The 23,454-nt window shown below is 40.4% G+C and overlaps 1 protein-coding gene across 1 annotated transcript in view; it reads right to left on the bottom strand.

Annotated features, from left to right (window-relative positions):
• Positions 1–68: 68 nt before the first annotated feature.
• Positions 69–23,454, bottom strand: part of MLH1 (mutL homolog 1) — a 29,276-nt gene continuing 5,890 nt past the window's right edge. Inside the window, exons 4-19 of the mRNA XM_019508986.1 lie at positions 22,289–22,362; positions 21,449–21,521; positions 20,449–20,540; positions 19,555–19,597; positions 18,821–18,909; positions 16,937–17,049; positions 15,526–15,619; positions 13,853–14,006; positions 7,084–7,445; positions 6,291–6,439; positions 5,189–5,297; positions 4,579–4,642; positions 3,891–4,055; positions 2,060–2,152; positions 1,288–1,401; positions 69–611 (exon numbers count right to left, since the gene is read on the bottom strand). Coding sequence (XP_019364531.1) covers positions 444–611; positions 1,288–1,401; positions 2,060–2,152; positions 3,891–4,055; positions 4,579–4,642; positions 5,189–5,297; positions 6,291–6,439; positions 7,084–7,445; positions 13,853–14,006; positions 15,526–15,619; positions 16,937–17,049; positions 18,821–18,909; positions 19,555–19,597; positions 20,449–20,540; positions 21,449–21,521; positions 22,289–22,362 — 1,956 coding nt within the window. The 3' untranslated portion in view covers positions 69–443. The remainder of the gene's footprint in view (positions 612–1,287; positions 1,402–2,059; positions 2,153–3,890; positions 4,056–4,578; positions 4,643–5,188; positions 5,298–6,290; positions 6,440–7,083; positions 7,446–13,852; positions 14,007–15,525; positions 15,620–16,936; positions 17,050–18,820; positions 18,910–19,554; positions 19,598–20,448; positions 20,541–21,448; positions 21,522–22,288; positions 22,363–23,454) is intronic.

The following is a 23,454-nucleotide window of genomic DNA, read 5'->3' as shown; positions in this document are numbered from 1 at the left end:
TTTGGGTTTTGTTTTTAATTTGGGGAAAAAATTCCCCCCCCCCCCCCCGCAAAGGCAGCATCTGTAACTAAAAAAAGTTTGAGTGTAGCATAGATTAACTCTTGAAGTTCTAGCAATCTTGTATATAATATATAGCTACTTGGCTAACAAATAACTCATTCTTTCTCTAGTTAGAACCAAGCCAACTCTTGCCTCTTGATTACTTCTAAGATTGAGAGTTAGAGATTTATTATACAGTGACCTTTTGTTCCTTTAGGATGAAAATAATTTGCTCTAATTTTGGGAGACGACAACTGTAGTACTGAAGTGTCTGTTAAGTTAGTTTAAAAAATAAAGCTATGTTCAAACTAAGGGGTAAAATTTACCCCTACTACTTATAAAGCTTTTGGGAGAGTCCAGCTTTAATCTCCTGCTAAGAAAAAATAGGCTATAAAATAATCCCTTCAACATCTCTCAAAAACTCTATATAGGTCTGGTAGATTAGCAAGCTGCAAAATGTTGCCATCTTCTGTGAAGTGTTTAGGAGGTAAAAGATGGGTCCTTAAAGCTTTGTAAACAATATGTTCCACGGTCCATTTCCATGTTTTTGAACCTGAATCAAGGTCTTCATTCTAAAAGAAATTAAAGACGGAACTATTACATTTTTTGCCAAAAATCTACACTTATAAAGCTTGTTTTTTTCAAAAACTAAATTTTTCCGGTTATTAAAGAGACTTAATTTTATTCTTCAGTATTAGCTCATATAGGAAGATAAGTGAGTAATTAGAATACTGTGACCTACAACAACTCACCACCCAGTTCTAAAATACTTGGGGGAGGGCATCAGAGCTTGAACATTATTAAAAAGCTTCCTGCAAGCATTTGGCTGTAAAAACTGGTAACTACAGGTAACCCATACTTTTTCCTGGCCAAGCTTTAATGTTTTTAGTAGAAGATAAAGTTTAACGCATATTATATTACTCTTGCTTGCACAGCTCAGGATCTGAACTCACATAGTGGCTTACTAAATTCCAATGTGTTTTCCAAAGAAGTTAGCTAAGCATGCAAAAACATCTCCAAACAACTTCTATCGAGTCATTAATCCAAGGCATGTTTCCAAAAATGTTCAAGTCTTCACCTTTTTGTCTTCTTTGGAAACATCCATTCTTTCAGTACTCTGCTGGAAATATTTCTCAGTCCATCTGATTCTAAAGTCTAGAGGTGGAAGCCTTTTTTTTTTAAATAGGTTTATCATTTAATACTTGTTCTTGTAACTAAATTATGTGCTGTTATACCATGTTACTGTACCTGTGAACTAGTTAGGTTAGATTCATCCAGCATATATTGCTTTCTAATGGAGTAAAACATGGCTAACTCTTTGCTGAGACTTTCAAAACATTCTCTCTCTTCATCCCAGTTTACCTGTCATAAGAGAAAATAAGAGCTATTCAGATTATATAAGAGCTAGAATGCTACTTTGCAAGAACATTACTGGCCCTTACCAAAGAGCAAAATTAAAAGGGTCCTAATTGTTCATTAAAAATCATCAAAATAAACTGCTGTTTGCACCATGTGGTGCTACAAAATTAGGATATATAAAAAAGCAAGGATAAGCACACTTCATATGAAAATAAGCTCCATAGATAATCTTGATGTGTTTTTAGCTATCTGTGGCTTACCTGTTAAGTTTTTTTCCTTTTGGAAGAGAAATGCGTCCTTAAACCCATTTATGCCACTAGAACACGAAGGTTTGGAATAATTCCACCACAGCATGGAGTCAAGTATATTTAGAAAAGGCTTTTTCGTTACTTCTTTTAAATGGTTTGACACCAGAACAATGCAAAAGAAATTACCACTTCTATCTAAACAGGGTTTGATACTCCCAAACGCTCTTACATCCAGTCTTCCTTCCACATCAACTTTTGCCAAGTTTCTTATGGGTTGCATTATTTTGTTCCTTCTTATTAGTCAGGATTTCAGAGTACATCTATAAATGCCACTTCTTGATCAGTGGCAAAGGAAAGCAAACAGCAGTATCTTCAAGTAATCAGCTTTAGTTAAATGTTGAAAAGCAACATACCTCTGTAGCCAAACGAAGGATAAACATAGGTAATCCCTCCAAGGGGGGAACATAGTTGTCTATGAGGAGTGGCAGTCCAGTCAGGTTTCCTACCTGCAAACATAACATGACCAAGCAGTCAATAAGGATGCGGATTTCCTGCATCAGCTGCCAGTTTTTTCAGAAATCTCACAAAGTTCAACAAGGACAAGTATAAAGTCCTGCACTTGGACAGAAGAATCCCATACACCAGTCCAGGCTGGGCACTGACTGGCTAAGCAGCAGCTCTGCAGAAAAGGACATGGAGGTTATAGTGGACAGTAAGATGGATACAAGTCAGCAGTGTGCCCTTGTTGCCAAGAAGACTAACAGCATGCTGGGCTGCATTAGTAGGAGTGTTGCCGGCAGATCGAACGAGGTGATTATTTCCCTCTATTCTGCACTAGTGAGGCCACACCTAGAGTATGTCCAGTTTTGGGTCCACCACTATAGAAAGGATGTGGACAAGTTGGAAAGAGTCCAGCAGAGAGCAGTGAAAATGGTTCAGGGACTGGGGCATATGACTTATGAGGGAACTGGATTTATTTAGTGTGTAGAAGAGAAGACTGATGAGGGATTTAATAGCAGCCTTTAACTACCTGAATGGTGGTTCCAAAGAGGGTGGAGCTAGACTGTTCTCAGTGGTGACAGATGACAGGACAAGGAGCAATGATCTCAAGTTGCAGCAAAGGAAGTTTAGGTTGGAGATGAAAAAAAAACTCTCATTAGGAGGGTGGTGAAGTTAAACTCAGTGGGAACAAGCTACCTAGAGAGGTGGTGGAATCTCCATCCTTGGAAGTTTTTAAGGCTCATCTTGACAAAGCCCTGGCTGAAGTGATGTAGTTGGGGATGGTCCTGCTTTGAGCAGGGGGTTGGACTAGATGACATCCTGAGGTCCTTTCCAACCCTAACTTTCTATGATTTATCACAGGGTAAGGGTATAGCTGACAAAGCACAAGTTAAATATGGATAGAGTTGCACAGAAAATTGTACCCATGCCCTACATGCTTCAGAAGTCCAGTCTTCTAATAAATGTATCAAAATGACTTGGGTAACCCTAGAGGTATCTAAAAATCTACCCTGAATTACTCAGACCAAAGGAGCTAGGGCTTACATGGGAGGTGAACACATAGGAGCCTCCACAAACAAGCATTCCTCCGCTTATCATGTCTTAACCCCTTTCAAAGCATGCCTGAAAGACTGTCAGAAGACACTATCCTTTATCTAGCTCTCTGCCTAGAGCGATTTCATTTCTTACCTCCAGCCACCCACAATGTTTTGATCCCCAAATTCAAGATTACTCTGGCATTTTCAATTGCTTTTTGAAACTGTTCCACTTTGCATGGAATAAATCAACAGACTACTCGATCAAGACTCCAGCTTATAGTTATAGCACTCACTAGGGACTAGGATATTAGTGCTCCAGTCCTTGCTCTACAGGATTTCTCATTCAATGAGTTTAATGCAGACTACCTTCAGTTGTATTTTTTAATAAATATGGAGCCCTGATCACTTTCAAAGTGAGCAGGAGAAGCTTCGGGAGATAGGTCCTCCTTACTGACTTCAGGCAACATGCTGGGTGTTTCAGAGCCCATTCTGCCTAACCTCACACCCTGTACAGGGAAGAACTTAGAGGCGCCTGGAAGGTGTGCTTTGCCACACTCAGCTGGCTCTAGCCTTACAACTATATACATCAATTTGGAACTATTCTTAAAGTAAGTCTGCATGCAGTTTTAAAAAAGACAAATAACATGTGACCAACACCTAGAGTTACCTACATAACTGCTGTAATAGAAGCATAGGCAAGAGTCACCTCATCAATTTCAAGAGAGAAGTAATCTTTCAGCATTTCAGTCTTCTTCTTTAGAAACTCAACAATGTACTCTGCAAGTCCTTCTTTTGGGCCATCCTCTTCTGTCCAGCCACTTTCAGGGTTCTCTAAAGCAAGCATCGCTAGCTCATACAGTGGTGCTGGTTCCTTTAAAAATCCAAAGACGACACAAATATTACCCACACAGCTCAAATCTTTAATATAAAAGTGATCCTTAACCACACATTTCCCAGTGTAATTTTTTGTGCAGTGAAATTTGCTTTTTCTCCTAGTAAACAGAATATGCTCCTCTTACCACTCTATAAAGCCTATGGCATGGTGGCTAAAAGTTGAGAACTTCCCAATATAATTCTGGTGAAGAATGGACAGAATGGGTAGATTAGGCGGCAAAGTTGCTGAAGGACTAGAATCATATGTTAAGAATGAAACCACCAATGTCAGAACTTGCAACAGGTGTGGAATTTATATCAGCTACGCTATGCTGATGTAAAGGAAATTAAATGCATGCCAGTACTCATCAAAATTTGACCTTCCCACCCACAGCCTGATGTGACCTACTCTGCATAAATAAAGAAAAATCCATATTTCAGAATAATACAAGATCAGAAACTGGTAACAGAGTACTCTCTCCAAAAAACTGTACATAAGGTTTGAAGAAGTTTATACTTACTGACAATCTTAAAACTCCAAAATTTGCGAAGTCAAAAACTAGTATCTGGTAGAAGAGCTCTTCACTACATTGAAAGAAAATAAAGTGAATTCATTATGGAAAGGTCTGTATCAGTCAAGTCTGTCACAAACATGGTCTCTGCTTTATAATGGTAGACCCCCTGAACACAGCAGTACTCAGAAGACAAGACAGATATTGTGGAAAACTATAAAAATGGCTTTTCCTTTAATGATGCTACAATTTTAGCTATATGGTTTTTCACTGTTGTGCCTAACTACCACAAATATGCATAATTAGTAAAGAAACTAAAACAACATGTTACTGGCAAGTACCTTACATGAAAGGTATAGGCAGGTGTGAGGCTGAGGCAAGCTCTTTGCTGCCTCAGGCTCTGTAAAACTCAGCATACAAGGACTTCTTAATTATGGTTCAACCCCCAAATTTCAGGATCTGCATAGAACATTTTAGTCACCTTAATTCGGGGCCCTTTACTGGGCCTATTTGAGTGCCCAGTAAATCACCACATTGCCACTGTTTTATCTCAGTTCTATAATCAATCTCAAGTTCAGTGGCTATTTTAACTGCCACTTCTAATAACCTGTTCATTTACCTGAGTTTTGTGGTATTCAGAAGATACAGTTTTGTCTGGTATTGTGCCAAGGCCCACTGAGGGCTAACGCAACCAACAAATGAGTGATCCCGTAGCATCTCCTGAAGACCTGGAATAATACACCAAACATGAGATTGTGCACATCACTCCTCCTCTCTCCCTTCCCCTCTCTCAAATGCACATGAAATCATGTTCAGTATCTTGATTTTTATGGAAATCCTAAACTAGTACCCCAGTCATTTCTGTACTTCTTCTTCCAAAATACAGTAAAAGCTGTGTTATCCGGCATCCCTGGGAAATGGGGAGTGCCGGTTAATCAAGTATGTCGGTTATCTGAGAGGTGTCTTTGCCTGTTCCGGCTGCTGCCCCTCCGGCTGTGTCTGGTACACCAGGGCTTTCACTCCCCGGTGTCAGTGTGCCAGGGGACACGGAGGGGGCCCCCGTACAGGCTGCTTTGCCCTGGGCCACGGTCCAAAGTCGGTGAAGTGGGACTTGGTGAAACCAGAAGTGCCATGGTGGGACTTCTGGTTTCACTTTTGCTGCGTCAATCGGCATACGGGTTAATAGAGCATTCCGGATGGTAAAGTGCTGAATATAACACAGCTTTTACTGTAACTAAATATTAACAATTATCTAGAAATTCTGAATGAGTTTATGTTGTGAATTAATACTCGCTGAAAACTTAGAATGGAAAAATAGCCTCCTATATTTTGCTTTTTGTTTAGAAATGCAGTTAGCCTTTTGGACTAAGATCAAGTATAGCCTAAGATCAAGTGTACAGGCTTACTAAAGTTTAAAACAACCCTAGGGTTTCAGACAGGCAGCTCAGCTCCCCTGTCTTGAAGTGAAAGTTGCTTGTTTGGAAATTGGCCTCATCCCTTCATAAAGTTTTACACAAACTTTGATCAGCCTATGGGATTAACACGGTGCTGCTATTGGTTTGTGGGTCAATCCACAAGCAAAAGAAAATGTCTGATAGACCCACCGCCTAAGCAAGTTTTGTGTGCAACAGGAAAAGTAGGCTGACTTCTTTTCAGCAGTTCAAGTGGTTACATAGACCTGCCAGAAGAACGGCAATTTTGAGAACATGGAACTTGCATACTTGTGTGTGCCTGGTTATTAACTTCTTCTTGCAGAGTCAGTACACTGGTTAGGTTAATAATCCTTCTTCGAGGGGTGCAGGCGGCAGTCATTTCCTTCCTACTATGATCTTCCTCCATTTCTACATCACTGTCTTCCCGCTGTCTCTTTCTGCAGTTCCAAAGGAAAAAACAGAAATATTTTCTATTCTCTTTATCATTTATGCCAAGAGACATCCTACGGAGAAGTGTGGTGACCAAGTCTCAGATTGTACGTTAAGTAGCACTGCAGAAAACACAGTCAGTTCCCCAAAGTTATCAAACATTTATTTCACTTCCAAAGCACAGTTTGTTAAAAAGGGTAATTCCCAAAGCTATTTAGAACTCCTTACCTCTGAAAACACACTCACACTGTTTAAGGGCCGAACCTAGCTCTTTGATCTCAACAAGAGAAAGACCAGACCCAAAGGAAGATTCTAAACAATGTTCCTTAATGTTATTCTTGGCATAAATAAAAATGTTTTCTTCCCTCCAATGGCTCCAATCCAACTCCAATGGATCGGCCCTATCCAAGTTTCACCAGGGATTCCCCTTTAATAGTTTTGTGTTATCTTTTCCAGGGAATGTGTGCAGGACATATTTTATTCTTTGTATTTAAATTCCCTTCTACTGAGAACCTCTGCTTTCTGCAAGTCCATTCATAGCATTTATAATTTTCCGGCATTAAAAAAAAAGGGAGAAAGCACTTGAACTTCTTGACCAGCGCGCCTGCACAAAAAGGCAACAACCCACACCTTCAGCAGAGAGTGGCCTTACCGAGGAGGCACTGTTTCAGGAGAGAGCCTTCCAGTTTCTTTCAGTTCCTCTGGTAGCACTGTTGCATCCCCTTGTGCAACAGCTATTGTATTAAAGTCACTGAGATCTTCCATTTCAGCTTCTTGCTGTCTGGCTTTGCCATCACAAAGGTCTGAACTACTCCCCGGTGTCACTGCAGGAGGCCCTGTACTTAAGGATTTGTTCACCGGCTGAAGGAAAGCATCAAGCTTTTGCTCTCGGGCATCCGTTCGAACCATCTGGTGAGCGTAGACCTTGTCACCTGTTCCCTTAGATGTCAATGATGAACTTGCTGCTGATTTAACCACTTCAGTTGAAGAACAATCAGCTGATGGAAGTAAAGTCTTCATCATAAAAATTGGGAGGAAGGAGAGAAGAGATTCAGCACTAGCCGGTCATACATATCTGTCTCTCTCTCTAAAGGTGGCATCTGCCCTCCTACAATGGATAAGCGGTTTGCCTTTGTACAACAGAACCCTTTTTTTTTTGTATCTGTGATTCTTAATCCATTTATGTGTCACAAAGGGCTGCCAAATTAAAGATGAGCCACTCAGCTTTTACTTCAAAGGGCACTGTTACGTCACTGAGCTGGAGTTCAACAGCGGACACCAGCCTTTTAAAATAAAAGTCATATCAGTAAGAACATCTTAGTGGTTCAGCCCAGGTGATTTAAGCCTCAACTGGTTCACAAACCCACATCCTAGCATCAGAGGATGGGGGCTGGAAACCTAATCCTACAAAGTATCCAGGTTAAACTATACCACATCTTCATCCGACTGAAGCATTTTAAATGGAACAGCATTGTGCTGTCTGCACAGAGGACATTAACCCACATGGAATCATCCTATTCCTATTTATTTTTTTAAGAACAAACTTGTTAAAAGCCTTAACAAGTTTGAATTTTTTTATACAATTATTTTATAAACAAACAGTTATTACTCTCAGTATACAAGAATGGAAGAGAAGTAAAACCAAAAAAACTTTTACAATGTTTATTGTCTTGTTTACTATAAATACGCTGAGAGCTTTACCCCAAGTAGGGGTCAGGATCGGGCAATTATTTTTGGGCGGGCCACTTAATGAGTTCTGGTGAGCTGTCAAGGGCCACACATGCAAAATCTTTCAGAAGATATTATTTTAACAAATTATAGATTTAAAAAAAAGTCATATACTAAAACTCAAATATCTACTATGCCGTATTTTAATTTTACTAAAAAAAAAAAAATTGTCCTGATTTGAGTAGTGTATATAAAGGTGATTGCATAATAGCTCAAAATAGTCTTACTTTTGTATGTATTGTGTGTGTGTGGAGGGGGTGACTATGGGGGGCATATGTGTCGGTGAGGTGTGGGGGCATGTGCACGTGCTTGTGTGGGAGGACGCCTGGGCACTAGGTCCCAGGACCCAGCTGGAGGTAGGAGGGAAGGATAGAGTAGTGGGGCAAGGATAGAGTGGGGGGCAGAGGGCATGTGCAACAGGGTTCACCCAGGCGGTGTGGTGCAGGCACAGTCTGTGGCTGCCCTCACAGTGCTCCACATGGGGCCAAGCCCCACGCAAGGCAGCCCACTCCATGCTCCCACCCACACCCATTGACTCCGGCACCGGCCAGCCCACACAGCTTCCCAGCAGGATGCAGCTACAGCCGCCCGGGTGTTGCTTGGCTCCCCCTGCCTCTAGTGGCTGCTCCTCCTGCCAGTGGTGGATTAAGATTTATTGGGGCTTGAGCAAACAGAAAATGGGAGGTCCCTCACACCCCATTATAAATAGGAATGTATCAAAAAGCATTAATAGACCCGTTAAATGTTTACACAGCACATTAATAAATAAAGCACAAACACACAATGTCGAAATTAACTGCTCAATTTTGCCACACACAAGAGAATAAAACAAATGCCTTAGGAAAAGTACTCATGCATGGGATCACCATAAATGGTGGTCATGTAGTGGCCATGTAGACACTTGTTTGACTATTTTTTTAAATACACATTTTACATTGTACCTACGCCACGGTAAACTGCTACAAGAAAAATACAGGCCATACCGATAGCCTCGAGTACAAGTCTAAGAATACCATTAGTGATTCTTGCAATTAAAATAAAGCAGTAGACCAGCACAATACATTTCAATGCTTTTTTTTTTTTTTTTATCATTCCTGAGACATTAAACTTGTGCTAAACTTCATATATAGGCAATCCTTAACTTAAAACGTTTTGAGTTACAACATTTTGTAAATTGACACCTTGTTTCAACTTTCTGATGTCAGTTTTGACTTTACAATGCTTGATCTGATGTGACACAATGCCAGCAAACAAGTTTGTTGCATCGCTCATCTTCCTGGGAACATCTGTCTAAACTTCCTTGGACACTTTCTTTAAGAAAGCAGGCAGGAATCCAGAAAAAATCTGCAGTCAAGACTCCAGAGAATCACAGCAATTTTGGAGGAGATTCGTCTGACTTATCCTGTACAAAGAATTTGAATTGTATTAGTTCATCAGGAAAGTCCTGTTCCAAGTCATTGGGGTTAACTGCAGCAAGTTCAGCAGCACGTTTCCAACGTCAGTGATGTCCAGCAAGTCGTATTCAAGCAATACTTCAAAGCGACTGTTCAGCATCCTACAGGCATCCAGTCGGTGACAAAGACAAGCTGGTCAATTATAACATGGAAGGTTTCAGTACAAAACTTTTGGTTTCCCTCAAGTAAGGTTCTCCCAACTCATCTGCAAACTCTTTTCATTTTGGCTTGTTGCAGTTCTGCTGCTATTGTGTTTTTAACTTTCTGCCCCATCAGATTTATCAATTCTTCACAAATACTTGATGACAGGTAAGGATTACCTTTACCCTTCTGTCCAAAGTTAGCCAGATGATCTGCCAAAAAATGGATCAAATTCTGCAATCAACTCCAAAAATCCCCCAAAAGTTTCCATTATGTGGCAATTCTAACAGCTCATCATGCTCATGGAATGCAAGTCCATGTTCACTTAAGAATATGATAACTGCTACAACATGCTTAAAGACTTCTCTACAGTAGTGACACTCTGATTGAAATTGCTGTCTTAGATCTGCATCTACTGTACCTTTGCATGCTGTATCCATGCCAGCATACAGCCCCGGTTTTCCAGGCTTCTCTCATGTTCCCATGGATGTTCAGGGTGCTTCTAGTCATTGAATCCTTCACTAAATGCATGCACTTCAGTAGAAAGAAGTTTGCCGGGAAAGCAGTAGACATTTCCAATAGACAGTGAGTGAATAAGCCAGTCCCGTGTAACAGATTCACCATTGGGCAGCTGACAAGAAAACAGATCTTCAGGCAGCATACGCATCTTCCCTTCAATCACCCGAGCAGAAGCAGAGAATTTTTCTACATTTTTATTTTGACAAGCAGCTGAACCCTTAGCAATCCAAAAAGTCCTGAAACTGTCATCAATGTTGCTCCACAATGCACAATCGCTGCTAAATTGACCTGCTTCAGTGGCATTTCTTTTGCCTGCATGACTTGGTCCTGGTTTGTTTGTTTCCCCACAGTTCGTGGTCTGCTGCTTCATCCTCACGCTGAAGGCCTACTTTGTCAGAAGCACTGTCTGCCAAACCAGTGCTGCAGTCTTTGCAGTCAGCTGTTTCTTGTTTATCTCTCTCTCTCCTTGAAATAATGAACAGTTGTTGATATCTTCTGAAGCAAAGAAGTATCTTTAAGTGCCTTCGCTTGCTTCAACTTTCTCTTAGCACTCCCGCTTAAGTAACACTGTTCCATACTGGGTGTTTTGTACACAAATATTAATAATATCTGTGTTAATACTAATATTATCAGTTGTCTGTGAATTCAGATGCACACTGTTCACACACGTCAGACCAATCACACAGAAGTCATTTGCATATTGGAATGAGCATTATGCACATGCGTCTTGTATCTTTTTTGATGCAGGCCTCTTACAGTTTGCCAGTCTACAGCCATAGTAAAAAATTAATATAATTATAAACACTTGGGAATTTTATTCTGTCATTAGCATCCTACATATTAATATATAATATGTTATTTATTAGGGGGTGCACCGATAAAGATTTTCTTTGCCAATACTGATAGCTGATTATTAACCAACCCTATCTGCCAATGCTGATCTGATAACTGATACTTAGTAATAATGCAAGACATTTTAAACTACTGACTTAAATAAACCTTTTCTTGGTGCACTCCAGGAGCCTCCTGTGTCACACATATCAGTGTCCTGGCACTTAAAAATAGCGGCGGGGGCACTTGAACTAAAGCTTGTCAACTGAGCTTTAGTTTAAGCACCACCACCACCATTTTTAGCATGGGGACACCAATACAGAATACACTGCAGCACTTTAATAACAGTGGCTCTCAGAGCTGCTCTACTTAAAGCGCTGCCACTCCCACCCACGGAGCACATGTAGAAGTGCCAAGGGGCAGCTGCCTGAGCATGCCCAGCAGGGTTGAAGGGCCTTCCTGCCTGCCCAGGGCTGGGTGGTCTCTGAACTAGGCTGCCCCCCCTAAACTCCCCCCACCTTCTTCTTCTGCCCAGGGCAGGGCCACAAAACTATAAACTGGAGAAACTGGGCCACTCCTCCCCTGCAGTCAGGCCCCAGGAGCTGGACTCCAGCAGAGGGAGAGGCCCCTTCCCCTCTTGGTGCTGCTGCTGCTGCTGCCACTGCCAAGGGCAGAACAGGCCTCCATACCTCACACCATCCCACAGTGGAGGCTGAATGGACCTGGCGGGGCAGGGGGTGGGGTTGCACATGCCCATCTCTCTTTCCTGATCTCCGCCACTCCCAGCCACAGCCAGAGCAGGGCTGAGCGGGATGAGGGCGGATGCAGGCTGCCCCCTATGGGCTCAGGGCTTTCTGCTCTGCTGCCCTTGCCCCAGAGGCCCCATGCCAACTGCACGCCCCCTGCCCACCTGGCAGCAGGAGGCACAACTCGCTGTCCCAATTGCTACCAGGTGAACAGGGAGCTGTGGCCAGCATGGGGCTTGCGGGAAAGACAGCAAAGCAGAGAGCCCCAAGCCCACAGTGAGCAGCCCGCATGTACCCCATACACAAATATGGGGGGTGCACATTTCCCTGCCTCGTTTCGGGGGTGCGCATAGTGGCAGGGAGCTTCCCCCTCTCCTCCCTGGATGTGCTGCCCATGGCTCCGTCCCACTCCCAGCCCTGACGGGGCACCGCTCCCAGCCCCTGCCTCACTCCCTCCCTCAACATGAGGGCCTCAATCTGCCCCGCTACACCCCTTCCCCTCCATAGACCTACCTTTAGGGAGCTGCTCTCCATGCTGCCCAGCTTTTTTCCTGGCCATGTGCACGTATGCGGCTGCACACATGCACGTGGCTGTAGGCCCCATGCATCTTGCTCCTGGCAGCCCCAAGCAGGAAGGACCCCCTGCAAGCTAGAATGCTGCCTGCCTGCAAGGGGAAATCCACCATTTCCTGAGGAAACCCAGGCACCCAGGGAGCCCCTGATTGGCAGAGGCCCTACAGGCCCGTATGTTAATCTGCCTCTGCCTTCTGCCCTGCTGCAGCTCCAGCTCCCAACCACCTTCCACTTGGCTGATTGCAGGTGGCTGTTCATTGCATCGGGGGGCCAAGTGGGTGGAAGGCAGCTGACAGCAGGAGTCCTGAACGCTGGGGCAGGAAACACCGGAGCAGTGCAGCAGGGGCAGGAGGAGGAGGAGGAGCTGCTGGACCCATGAGGGGGACCTGAACAACATTAAAGCAGCTGCAACCACACTGGGAGCAGCCCTGCCAGGAACCTGTGCACACTGGCCAGGGCTGGAAGGAAGGGCAGCCCAGGGCTGAGTGGTCTCTGGCTGCTGCTGCCAAAGGCAGGACAGGCCTCCATGCCCCAGGGAGCCTAGCCCACAGACCACCTAGCCCTGGGTGCAGGCAGATGGAAGCACAGCATAGGCTGCCCTGAGCGGCGTGGGTCTTAGTCCTAGGTGAAGCACTGAGGGGTCAGCCATGAGCCGGATCCTGTCAATTAGTGGGCACCACCCATGGGCCAGATGCGTCTCACAGGCCATATTTTGCCCACCTTTTATAGCTGGTCTTACCTATCAATAAATCTTCAACCCAAAAACACTGCATATGTGCATGTCTGTTATGTTATATACATATATTTTGTATGCATTTAAAATAAAAATATTTTGAAACTAAAAATAAGCAACAACAACAAAAAATAATATTAACTTGTCTGCCTAATACTACCTATATATTCTACTGGTTTCATTTCGTTACTGTTCAATTAATTGCTTCATAAAAAAGCCACTGATTTACCAGTGCTTAATTTTTACGGTAGATTTAGTAAGACACAAAATCTCTTTAGAAATTACTCTTCTGTTTCAAACTCTGCTTTTTGTAACACCAAGATCACTGACCCCAAGAGATTCAAAAAAAACATTTCTGGTCAGTTTGACAGCATAAAACAGCACTTTGCTGAAATACTTTCCCTAGGTGTTTAGGTCTTCATTTAGACAGAACAAATAAAACCCCAACAAAATATGAAGGAAGCATAGTTGTAAAAGTATGCACTGAAAAGTGAATTCACGGGAACGAGATGGAAAAAATACTTCAATTCATTTTCCCAAAATTAACTATATTTTAAGTTAACAATAGTGTAATACCCAAGTATTGACACTCTCACCTCTTGAATCAACATAACTTCTCAAGAGGTGAACAATATAAGTATCACCTAGATTACATTCAAACTTTATGCAGAATACATACTACCTCTGTATTCTCACCTGTGTGAAATACATCCTTGAAGAGTTAGAGCCCAGTAACTTGCTCTCTACATGCTGCTGCACATGTTCTAGGATACTATCTTCATGAAGAAAGTGAACTTCATGCTTTGTAGGGTGTACATTCACATCCACATTCTGAGGGGCTATTTCTAGGCTGCAAGACATGTTAAAAGAGAACTAACTTAAAAACACTCCGCTAATGGTGAAGCATACATGAATCAGGGTCGCAAACTTTGTCACAACTGAGGTCATAACTCTACCCAATGCAGCCAAAGTGGCCCCAAAAAAATTCTTGACTAGCAGCATTTGTTGTTTTAATGCTTTAGACAGAATACTTACTAAGGAATGTGACCCACATCCCACTGAAATCAGTAGGAGTCTTTCCACTGATTTCACTGGCCTTTGGATAAACCTCGAAGGCCCCTGGCAGATATTAATTTAATTCATAATTAGAATCTGAGGTATTTTTGCCTGATCCCAGTAATGGTGCATCCAACCATTCCAGATGTACACGGCAGGATGTGCAGTTTGGGGGATAAAATTCCTCAGATCCCAGATAGTTAATGTGCAGGAAGCCCAGCATTGGAGTCCAGGCCCTCAGCGCCAAGTTCCCTGCACTCTGCAATCAGGTGACTGGCAGGTTCAAGCATGGGGCAGTTGTGTCCTAGACCCTGGTGGCTGCCCCCTACCCAATCCTGATAATTAGCTAATCTGCAGGATTGGGCAGGAAGCAGCCCCAGGTCTGGGACGCATGCCACACATTCAATTTAAAGTGGGGTACAAACCAACCACAAAGATGTTTAATGTGAAACATCTTTATGGCTGGTCTGCCATTTTGTGCCTCCATAAATTTGCATGTGTGGCAGTTACTATATGTATCATGTGATTAAGATGTTAATTGCATAATATAATATCTGCCAGAGGCCTAATGAAACTAATTTTTATGTGAAATATTTGCATAACTATTTTTAGAAATCCCTATCACTATTCAAGTGTTCCACAGGTGAGTACGTCTATTGTCTCTGAATATTGGACATACGTAATTTTTCATCATTTAGTGATAGCTCCATGCAGGGCTCCAGTTTGATGCTGTAGTATAAGACTGAAATATCTGCTTTATCATTAAGAAGCAATGCATAAAAATCAATGTTTCAAAATATTATTGAAAGAAAAAAAAATTACATCTGCTTCCAATTCTCCAGTCATCCAGATGACAGCTTCTAGTTTGTCAGGTATTTATTCTAACATATTTTTACCTTCTACAACTAATTACATTAATCCAGTTTTAGCCTGGCATATCAATGAAGACTAACAGTAGTTAACAAAAATCTTTTTGGATGGAATATAGACCAGAGCAGAGAAAGACAGATATGAGACTTAGGTCCAAACAAATGAGTAGTCTTTTGTGCCCTGCTGTGGTAACCCATAGTGGGTAAAATTTCACAAATGTTTCATGAAATCCCTCCCATAAATCCAAATGACTGCAACTGGAGTCGGTGTTCAATACTTCTAAAAAAGAAACCAAACAGGCTCTTCTTTTAGTGTTTTTAAATCCTACCTAAATCCTGGTACCTGAAGCGAAATGTAAATGAAAGCCATTTTCTAGCTGCCACTCACTGTGACTAGACCTACAAGGCAGGCATTAAAGATTAAAACTTATTTAATTAGCTCACCTTAAATACAAGAATGGATGAGTGCCCTTTGGCAAATAAGCAGCATATACAGTTTCTATGGCTTTCCGCAAAGCAGTGGATTCTACCAATCGATCTGGAAAGAACAAGGACAAATCATGTAAAACAAACAGCACCACTTCAATACAATCTATGGTGCAAAACCATTCTCTTAAGCTAGACCTCCATGCTTTACAGCTACACACAATTCTGAAGTCATTTCCCTTGCACCATATTTTTCTTCCAATACAGTTGTATTTACCTATATTCGACGCACTACCTTTAATATTTAAATAACTTTTACATTTAAAGTCAGACTACTTTTTCATTACTTAGCACTGTCAGGGACTCAGTTTCACTTTCTAATTCTCATACACCAGGCACCATGCTCTTGTGTCTATTTGCCAACTTTTCAGGGCAATATTTAATGCATATATATGCACCCCTTTTTCTTGCTCTGTATATCAAATCAAGGTATGTTTAAAACCTTGTACAAGATACTTGTTAGTTTGTAACTTACCTTCTATAGCCTGTGGGGATCTGGAATTCTTCCTTGCAGCTAAATTATAGCACTTTTAAAAGAGCTTAAAGCACTTTATAGTCAGCCTCCTAACACTCCAATCAACTAACTATTGTTGTATTCCTTTGCAGATGGATGAACTGATGTACAGCACTGCTGAGTTTAACCAACATGCCTGTATCATCAACTCAGTGGTAGAAACAGGAATAGCAGCAGTGCCCTGTTTTGGTGAGGGCTGGATCACAGTGCTATAAATCTGCATGTAAGGCCCCAGTTCCTGGAATCAAGCAGGTGTACCCAAATTTAAAACTAATTCAGTTTACAGGTGGAAGAAAAACTTCACAACATAACTGTTTCAGGCTCTCCGAAGAGATGAACTACCATAAGTATCGGTGTCATTTTAACTTAACACACCGTAACACAGAGAACTCTGAGCGACTTGCAGAGAAGAGTACTGCAGGTCCAATTGTTCACCTGTCCTCCAGATAAACTCCTATTCTGGGGTAAATATTTGGAAGTCTGGCTGTTGCTGCTCTCTTCTCTCTGGGTTACAGAAGACAGAACTATTTCTGCCCCTAAGGGAAAAGACCATGCTATCAACTCAGAAGAAAGAGGCCCTGTGCCATTACATTTGCTTCTTTGGGACAGGGAGACCATTCCACAGGCATGTGGGACAGCACCACTACAGAGGACCCCATACCATGGCACGGCAATGCCCCTAATTGTGTTAATCTGGCCCTGATCCCTAGCTAAGATACAACATTCAGAACACAAAATACGATTCACACTGCGGAAACATTAAGCAAGATCTGCAGGTGAGCACAGAAATGGGAATCAGAAGTATTTAGTGTAGATTTTGAAAGCATTTGTTTTTTATGGTGCAATTCTACTTACGATTTATGAAGAGCAAAAATATGCATTTCTTCACAGAATAGTTGGCATTCGTTATATAGCCTTTCATTTTAAAGGCCAGCCTTGTATCTTCACAACCCACTTCTATGAGTTCTCTGTAGCAATGTTACAAAGAAATGGAATATATAAGGGCATGCAATGCTACAGAAGGATTTTAGTGATAGTTCAGGATTATAGTACTTGCTATTGGAAATGTACCACTATGCATTTTATTTGCAGATAGGAAATTTAAAATTCTTTGCTGGTAATAAAAACTATTACATCATTGTACGAATAAGTTTGCTTGTTTTCTATTCACAGGCCTAAAGTTAGAGTCAAACTAGTAATGTACCATTTTAAAACAGCATTCAAAAATTATCTACAACACTTTAAGAAAAATATTAATGTTACGTATCTTTTATATTGTCTCTCTAGAAATGGTTGTTACATCAGTGGCATTGACAAAAACAGGTATCACTAACACACAGTGATCAAGACTTCAAAATTTATCTTTGGTTCCACTGATCGAGGGACGAGTTGTTTCTGAACAAATGGCCAAGTACATTTTCAACAGGATTTCAACATTTAGGGGTAGGAGGATGGCAAAAACCCGATAGTGTTTAAGTACCTTCTCTGCAAAAGGCGAAAATAACCTAACTCTATTAGTTTGTAAAACACTTTCAGCCCAACTAGGCACCACCTACAGTGGCTAAGGAAATCCTATTAGGCTTAAATAACTTATTACCTAGCAAAGAGTTACACTTTCTACATTCAGTATAAAAAGGTCCCAAGTGATAATTATTTAAAATTTTATCCTAGAAGAATCATGATATAAATGTAGTTCTCATTTAGAACTAACTTAGATTTAACATTCAACATTTTGGGGCCTACATGCCTTTTTCTACATGTTATGTGAATAGGACCACCAGTTTCATGAAGTTGAGAAACATGTATGAAAAGAATAAAGTTGCAATCGTTTGTACTCCTAGAGAATACATAACTCCATAATAGGAAATAGAAACTGTACTGAACAATGTATCCTTGAACATTAATGTCTCATTTTTTTCTGCTTCTGCTAGAAATATTTGAAGTGTGTTGTAAGTTCCTTAGCTGTAATTCCAATTTTATTAGCAGAATCAAAATTACCTTTCTATCAGTGGCAACAGTCCAAAAGAATTGGCAGCAAAGGATTCTGGAAACCTGTTCTATGAATTCTCTCAAGTTAAACTTATGAGAGGAGATTCTTCCTACAACTGCAAATGAGCTTTTCTATGGAAGGGTATGTTTCTAAACCTCTTTTTTTTGTGGATTTATTTAATAACAGTAGGTGCACATTCATGATGACCATACAAAGGAAGAGAGATTTCAGGAAAGCACATTTCCAGGAAACTAAGAAATCCAGTAATTAAGGTTCAAGGGAGGAAATATTAAAAATGACACCAGCATAAAAGGAAGTCAGGGCCTTCTAATCAGGATGCAGAAAATTAAAATTCTCTTAATTTGTGGACAGCTTCCTTTCTAAGTGTTGGGGAAAGACACCTTATGTGACAAATGCCCTCCCTGTCTCTGACAAATGATAGAACTTCTGTGGGGTTGGGGACAGTATATTGTGAATATCATTCTCTTCCTCACTCTCAGAGAACTTCAGGAAGTCTACCATAAAGTTGAATTAACTTCTTTACCGTTGAAGTCTTCATGGGTAATTTGGAAGACAATGAGTTATTACATTTTAACTGGTATATTGAGCTGATTCAACAACTTCATTAATTTTGCACAGGAAAATGACAAAATAGCACCCCTGAGCATCACAGAGATTTCATCTCTCAAAACAAATAACCAGGGTTATAACATTTCAAACATACACATATATTTTTATGGTTAACATACCGGCTGACAGCATTTCCAAAGACAGACCGAATATTGTCCACGGTTGTAGCATTTGACAGGGTTCTAACATCTGCCACTGTATCACCTTGCTAAAACAGAAGGAAACAGAAAATCAGAATCAATGTTTATGATTGTGCCTTACCACTTAAATTCCATTAAGTAACAATAACTAGAAAGATCTTTTATGCTCTCTGGAAAAAATGTATGTTTTTTAAACCGAATTTTTGTTTCGTCTATTCTTTTCTTCTTCAAGAATCTATACATATTTAAGCAGCACGGATACATCAACACTAGACGTTTTGCCAGCATAGTTCGTGTGGTTAGGGGCATGCCTTTTGGCAACTTTTCTATGCCAGCAAAAGGACTAGTGCAGCATTTTTGCCTCTATCATTTATTTCAGTGATTCAACACATTTTATGCTATAAACTAATTTTATATTAGAAGCATGTTGCTATTATAAGCATAAAACTTCCAAGTGTAAACTACATGTAACTACATTTCCAAGTGGTGGCAAAACAGAGGAACATGAGATAGTCTGGGCAAACTACAAGACTGAAAAGTGACAGGTAATTTTTCACATATAGCATGTCTAAAATGCATGAAAATATCCTGCAATATGTGAAGTTTGTTTTTTCTGTATGAAAGACTTCACTGACTATTTCCTATTATTAATAATAATAAAAGGTCAGGCTTTCCCTTTATAAGTACATAAAATTACAAAACTTTTTACACACCTTTTTAACTGAAAAACTGATGCCCGAATTGTGGATGGCATACCTGAAAGGTAAACAAAGGCTCAATTGTGAGAAAGTATGAAGTTGTCCCCACCACACTGATAAGTCAGTAGAATAACGACCAAATAATTTTTTGTGACACAACAACATGGTTCGAGTTGCATTTCTTGTAAGGAGCTGTTGTAAGAAATTCTAACAATTTGCTAGTAATTATCTGGCCTACTCCAGACCACATGAAATTTAAGGATCATCTTAGAGGTCTCCAAGTACTGGAAATCAAATGTTTTCATTTTTTTCTAAACAAACTATATGGATCTTGTCAATTCAATTCCGTAACAGAAGCTAAAGCTGGGTATGGGCAACAGTAAAACATCAACCATGCCAAGTAATATCTTTAGTACCACAAAGTCAGCCATCAGTTTCTAGGAAAACGAGAAGGAGACTGGCTAACTTGGCCACAATAATCACCATGACTGGGATTAATTATTTCTACAGAAGGGGAGAATACCAGCTAATCTATAACTTGCCGAATCAAGGAGTCCTTGCTTAGTTTCCACTTTGACCTCATTCAGTCTACCAACTGAATGAGGTCAAAGTGGAAACTAAGCAAGGACTCCTTGAATCGGCAAGTTACAAATGAGGTCATTGACTGAATGAGGTCATCATTAGGAGTCAGCTCAAGCAAGTACTCACAATTTGGTCCAAAATATGTGCATCAGTATGATGACAACCTGAAAACATTATGGAAACAATGCATATCGTTTCCCTTATTCTGGAAATCTAGTTTACTGAGACAGTGATATTTGGCTATAAACTGATACTGTCCTAAACTAATATTTAAAAAGACCCCAACAGGGAAGACAAAAACTGAAGCCATATGTTACAGTAGTTTACCTGCTAACAACTTCTAATATTTTTGCATATTCTTCACTTGGATTTTTTAAAGCTTTCCTCCTTGTATTTACATTATAAAAAAGATCTTCAACCTACAGAGAAAAAGGTCACTATTTAAAATCACATACGAAATTAATCTTAATTAAACAGTTCACATGAACCACTCTAAGGCACATTTTAATTTAAACACAGTCTGTGTTCTCGACTCACTACCTGCTTGGTTTGCCCTGAGTGTTGTGCTTAATTTCATATAACACAATGCCATTCTGAGGGATACTAAAATATCAGAAATAATGATAACCATTTTTTACAGGAACAAAAATGAATGTTTTGTTCTTAGTATTTAATCTTTGGTGGAAACTATGCTAAGAGAGATATTCTGAGGTTAAAAAATCCTTACTTTGCTGTTAACAAACTTGATGTGCTCCCTTGTTACAATGTAGTTTAGTATAATAAAAGTAAATAATTACAAAAACGAGTACATTTTCTGTTAGTTTAGGATAAATGGAGTAATAAGACATTTGATGTTTTAATGAAATGAGTAAAATACATTCTGATAAAGTCCTAGAGGCAGAAACATCATTAAATTATGTTTGTTTTGCTGTTAGTAGTAGCAAGTGCTTCATCATTGTGTTATTAGGTTCATTGGCATTTTAGATTTAACATTTATATATTAAATCTAAAATTCCTTTAGTTAGGATTGGTCTTCTGGCATTTGTTTTGAAAAACAGTGTTAAGTTTGAGGCAATTCAGCACCACATTTTTAAGTATGAGGTAGGCCTATCTCCCCAAAGGCAATCTGAAAAGTACAAATACAAAATGCTGCTATCACATCATGATACAGTACTATCATCTAAAAGCAGAGAAAAAACCACCACATAACTGCCATCTTTGGAAAGATTATAGAGAAAATCCACAACGTTGTAAAATGTTTAAAAAGTCTCAATTTACAAGAAATATACAACACTTGTAAAATTAACCAGAGAGACAACTAATCTACCGTGATCTGAGTCCCCTGGTTTCCAGCACAAGGCTTCAGAGGAGCTTTCAATTTCCCATCACAATAGCTGGCTCTGAACAGAAAACAAAATACATAGGTGTCAGATACCTAGATTAGCCAGGAAAAGCAACGCAACACACAAACATCCCAGGCAGAAACTGGGAATGAACAAAAAGGCAACTCAACCTAAAGAATTAAAAGATGAGGCTGCATTTATGCAGATTTTCACAGGGATGGCAAAAGGATCACAATTTCTGGTTCCTACTCCACAGCAACCAGAGTCCTTCAAAGAAACGAGGCCAGATTTGGGGAGGGGGGGGCCATATTTTACATAAATACAAACCAATTATTTTTTCCTCTAAATCTTGATCTCATAAATAGTTCAACAGCATTAGCTGAATGGTTTACAAGTGAACCTAGGTGAGGTAGAAACCCAGCATTGGGAAAAGTCAGTAAAAACAGCTAAAGTCTGGCAAAGTTAAAAGATCCTGTTTTCAGTTACTTGTAAGAGAAAGCATCAAAAGGCAGCCCTGCAGGCAGGATTTTCTCTGAAGATGGACAGCGAACAAGAACGTTTAGCTTAGACGTGCTAATAAAAAATTCTCTTTAGAAGGATCATTCATCTTTGAAGGCTTAAGCAACACTCCATTGCATGAACTAAAAATGTATTTGCTTTTACGGTCTGAAATAAATCACACTCAGTCTTCACCTATCTAACTCTATGCTTTCCCTTCCTCCTGCTCCCTGTTTCAATTATCTATGTAACTTCTACAGTTTGTACCCTGAAGCTAAGATTATTATAAATGCACACAACTTATAGAGTGAATATATATACCATACCTGTATGCACACTTTGCATCAGCAGTTTTAGTTGTTACAGTAACATGGGCAACATGACTTATGCTAGCCAGAGCCTAGTGAGATAAAAAAAAATCTTTACCAAGCTTTTTCAAAGAAATATCCATCTTTGAATGAATGCATCTATAGTAGTTCAATAACTAGTTACCACTAAAATGCAGATAGCTCATACTTGCAAGTAATTGATCTTAATTACTTAAAAGTGGTAAATGTCAAATTAAACAGATGCTGGATAGACAAAATACTGAAACAAAATTTTGAACTGGGTATGATTAAGGATGTGACAGTCTCTTGGTTTATACCACCTATGCTTTTAAAGTATTCCATTCAGGAATCAGTTTCAGCTTCTTGATTTTGTTTTTTAATGAAAATGTAAATGCTTAAAAACAACCAAAAACGCCCCCCTAAAACCAAACAAACGAAAAAAATGACCTGAACTCTTACAGCGCCTTCACGCACACAGAATTAGTAAACCAGTTGATTATACAGCATGAATTAAAGTGTGATCATTATTTCTGATATTCCGAGTAGTTCAATAAACAGTGCAACTAAAAAGTGGCCTGTGAAATTATTATGATTGTCCCTTCTCTCTTTCTGGTTAAAACAAGCCTTAGAGGTTTCCCCTTTCTCCTCAAACCTAGTCAATGAAGTTTCTCTCCTAAAACTTTTTATATTACAAATCCAAGTCTCATATTTTTTCCTGGAATTTTCTATATCTACCTGTAAAGTTACTATTACTCTGACATAACAGATTCCAATACATGAATCAGAACCACAGAATCACAGGTCGCATCCAGACAAGCGCCCACGTTGAGGCAGGGAAAGAGGCATGTGCAGGATCGAAAACATTTTTCCTGCGCTGCAAGTCTGCCACGTGGGGAGAAAATTAGACCATATCCAGGGGTCTAAAAAAACCAAAGCAAAAAAAGCGGGGCAGGGCACGATCCCAGACCGTGCTGAGGCAACCTGAGGATGGGTCCTCCAGGGAGATGCTCTAGCTGTCAGAGTGTCTCAGTGGTTGGCCCATTGCCCTGGTGCTGAAACGCATGGCTGGCCAGGCCCTGTGTTCAGCACCAGGGCTCCAGTGCTGGTAAGTAAGGGGTCAGGGGGGCTGGAAGAGGGGGAGGGGACCCCGGGGGGGGACACCT

The sequence above is a fragment of the Gavialis gangeticus genome, unplaced genomic scaffold (genome assembly GCF_001723915.1).
Source record: "Gavialis gangeticus isolate Ggan-Ray unplaced genomic scaffold, GavGan_comp1, whole genome shotgun sequence".
NCBI classification, from domain to species: Eukaryota; Metazoa; Chordata; order Crocodylia; family Gavialidae; genus Gavialis; species Gavialis gangeticus.
Note: the sequence above shows the minus strand (reverse complement) of the source record. Positions and strands in the feature narration are given on the sequence as shown.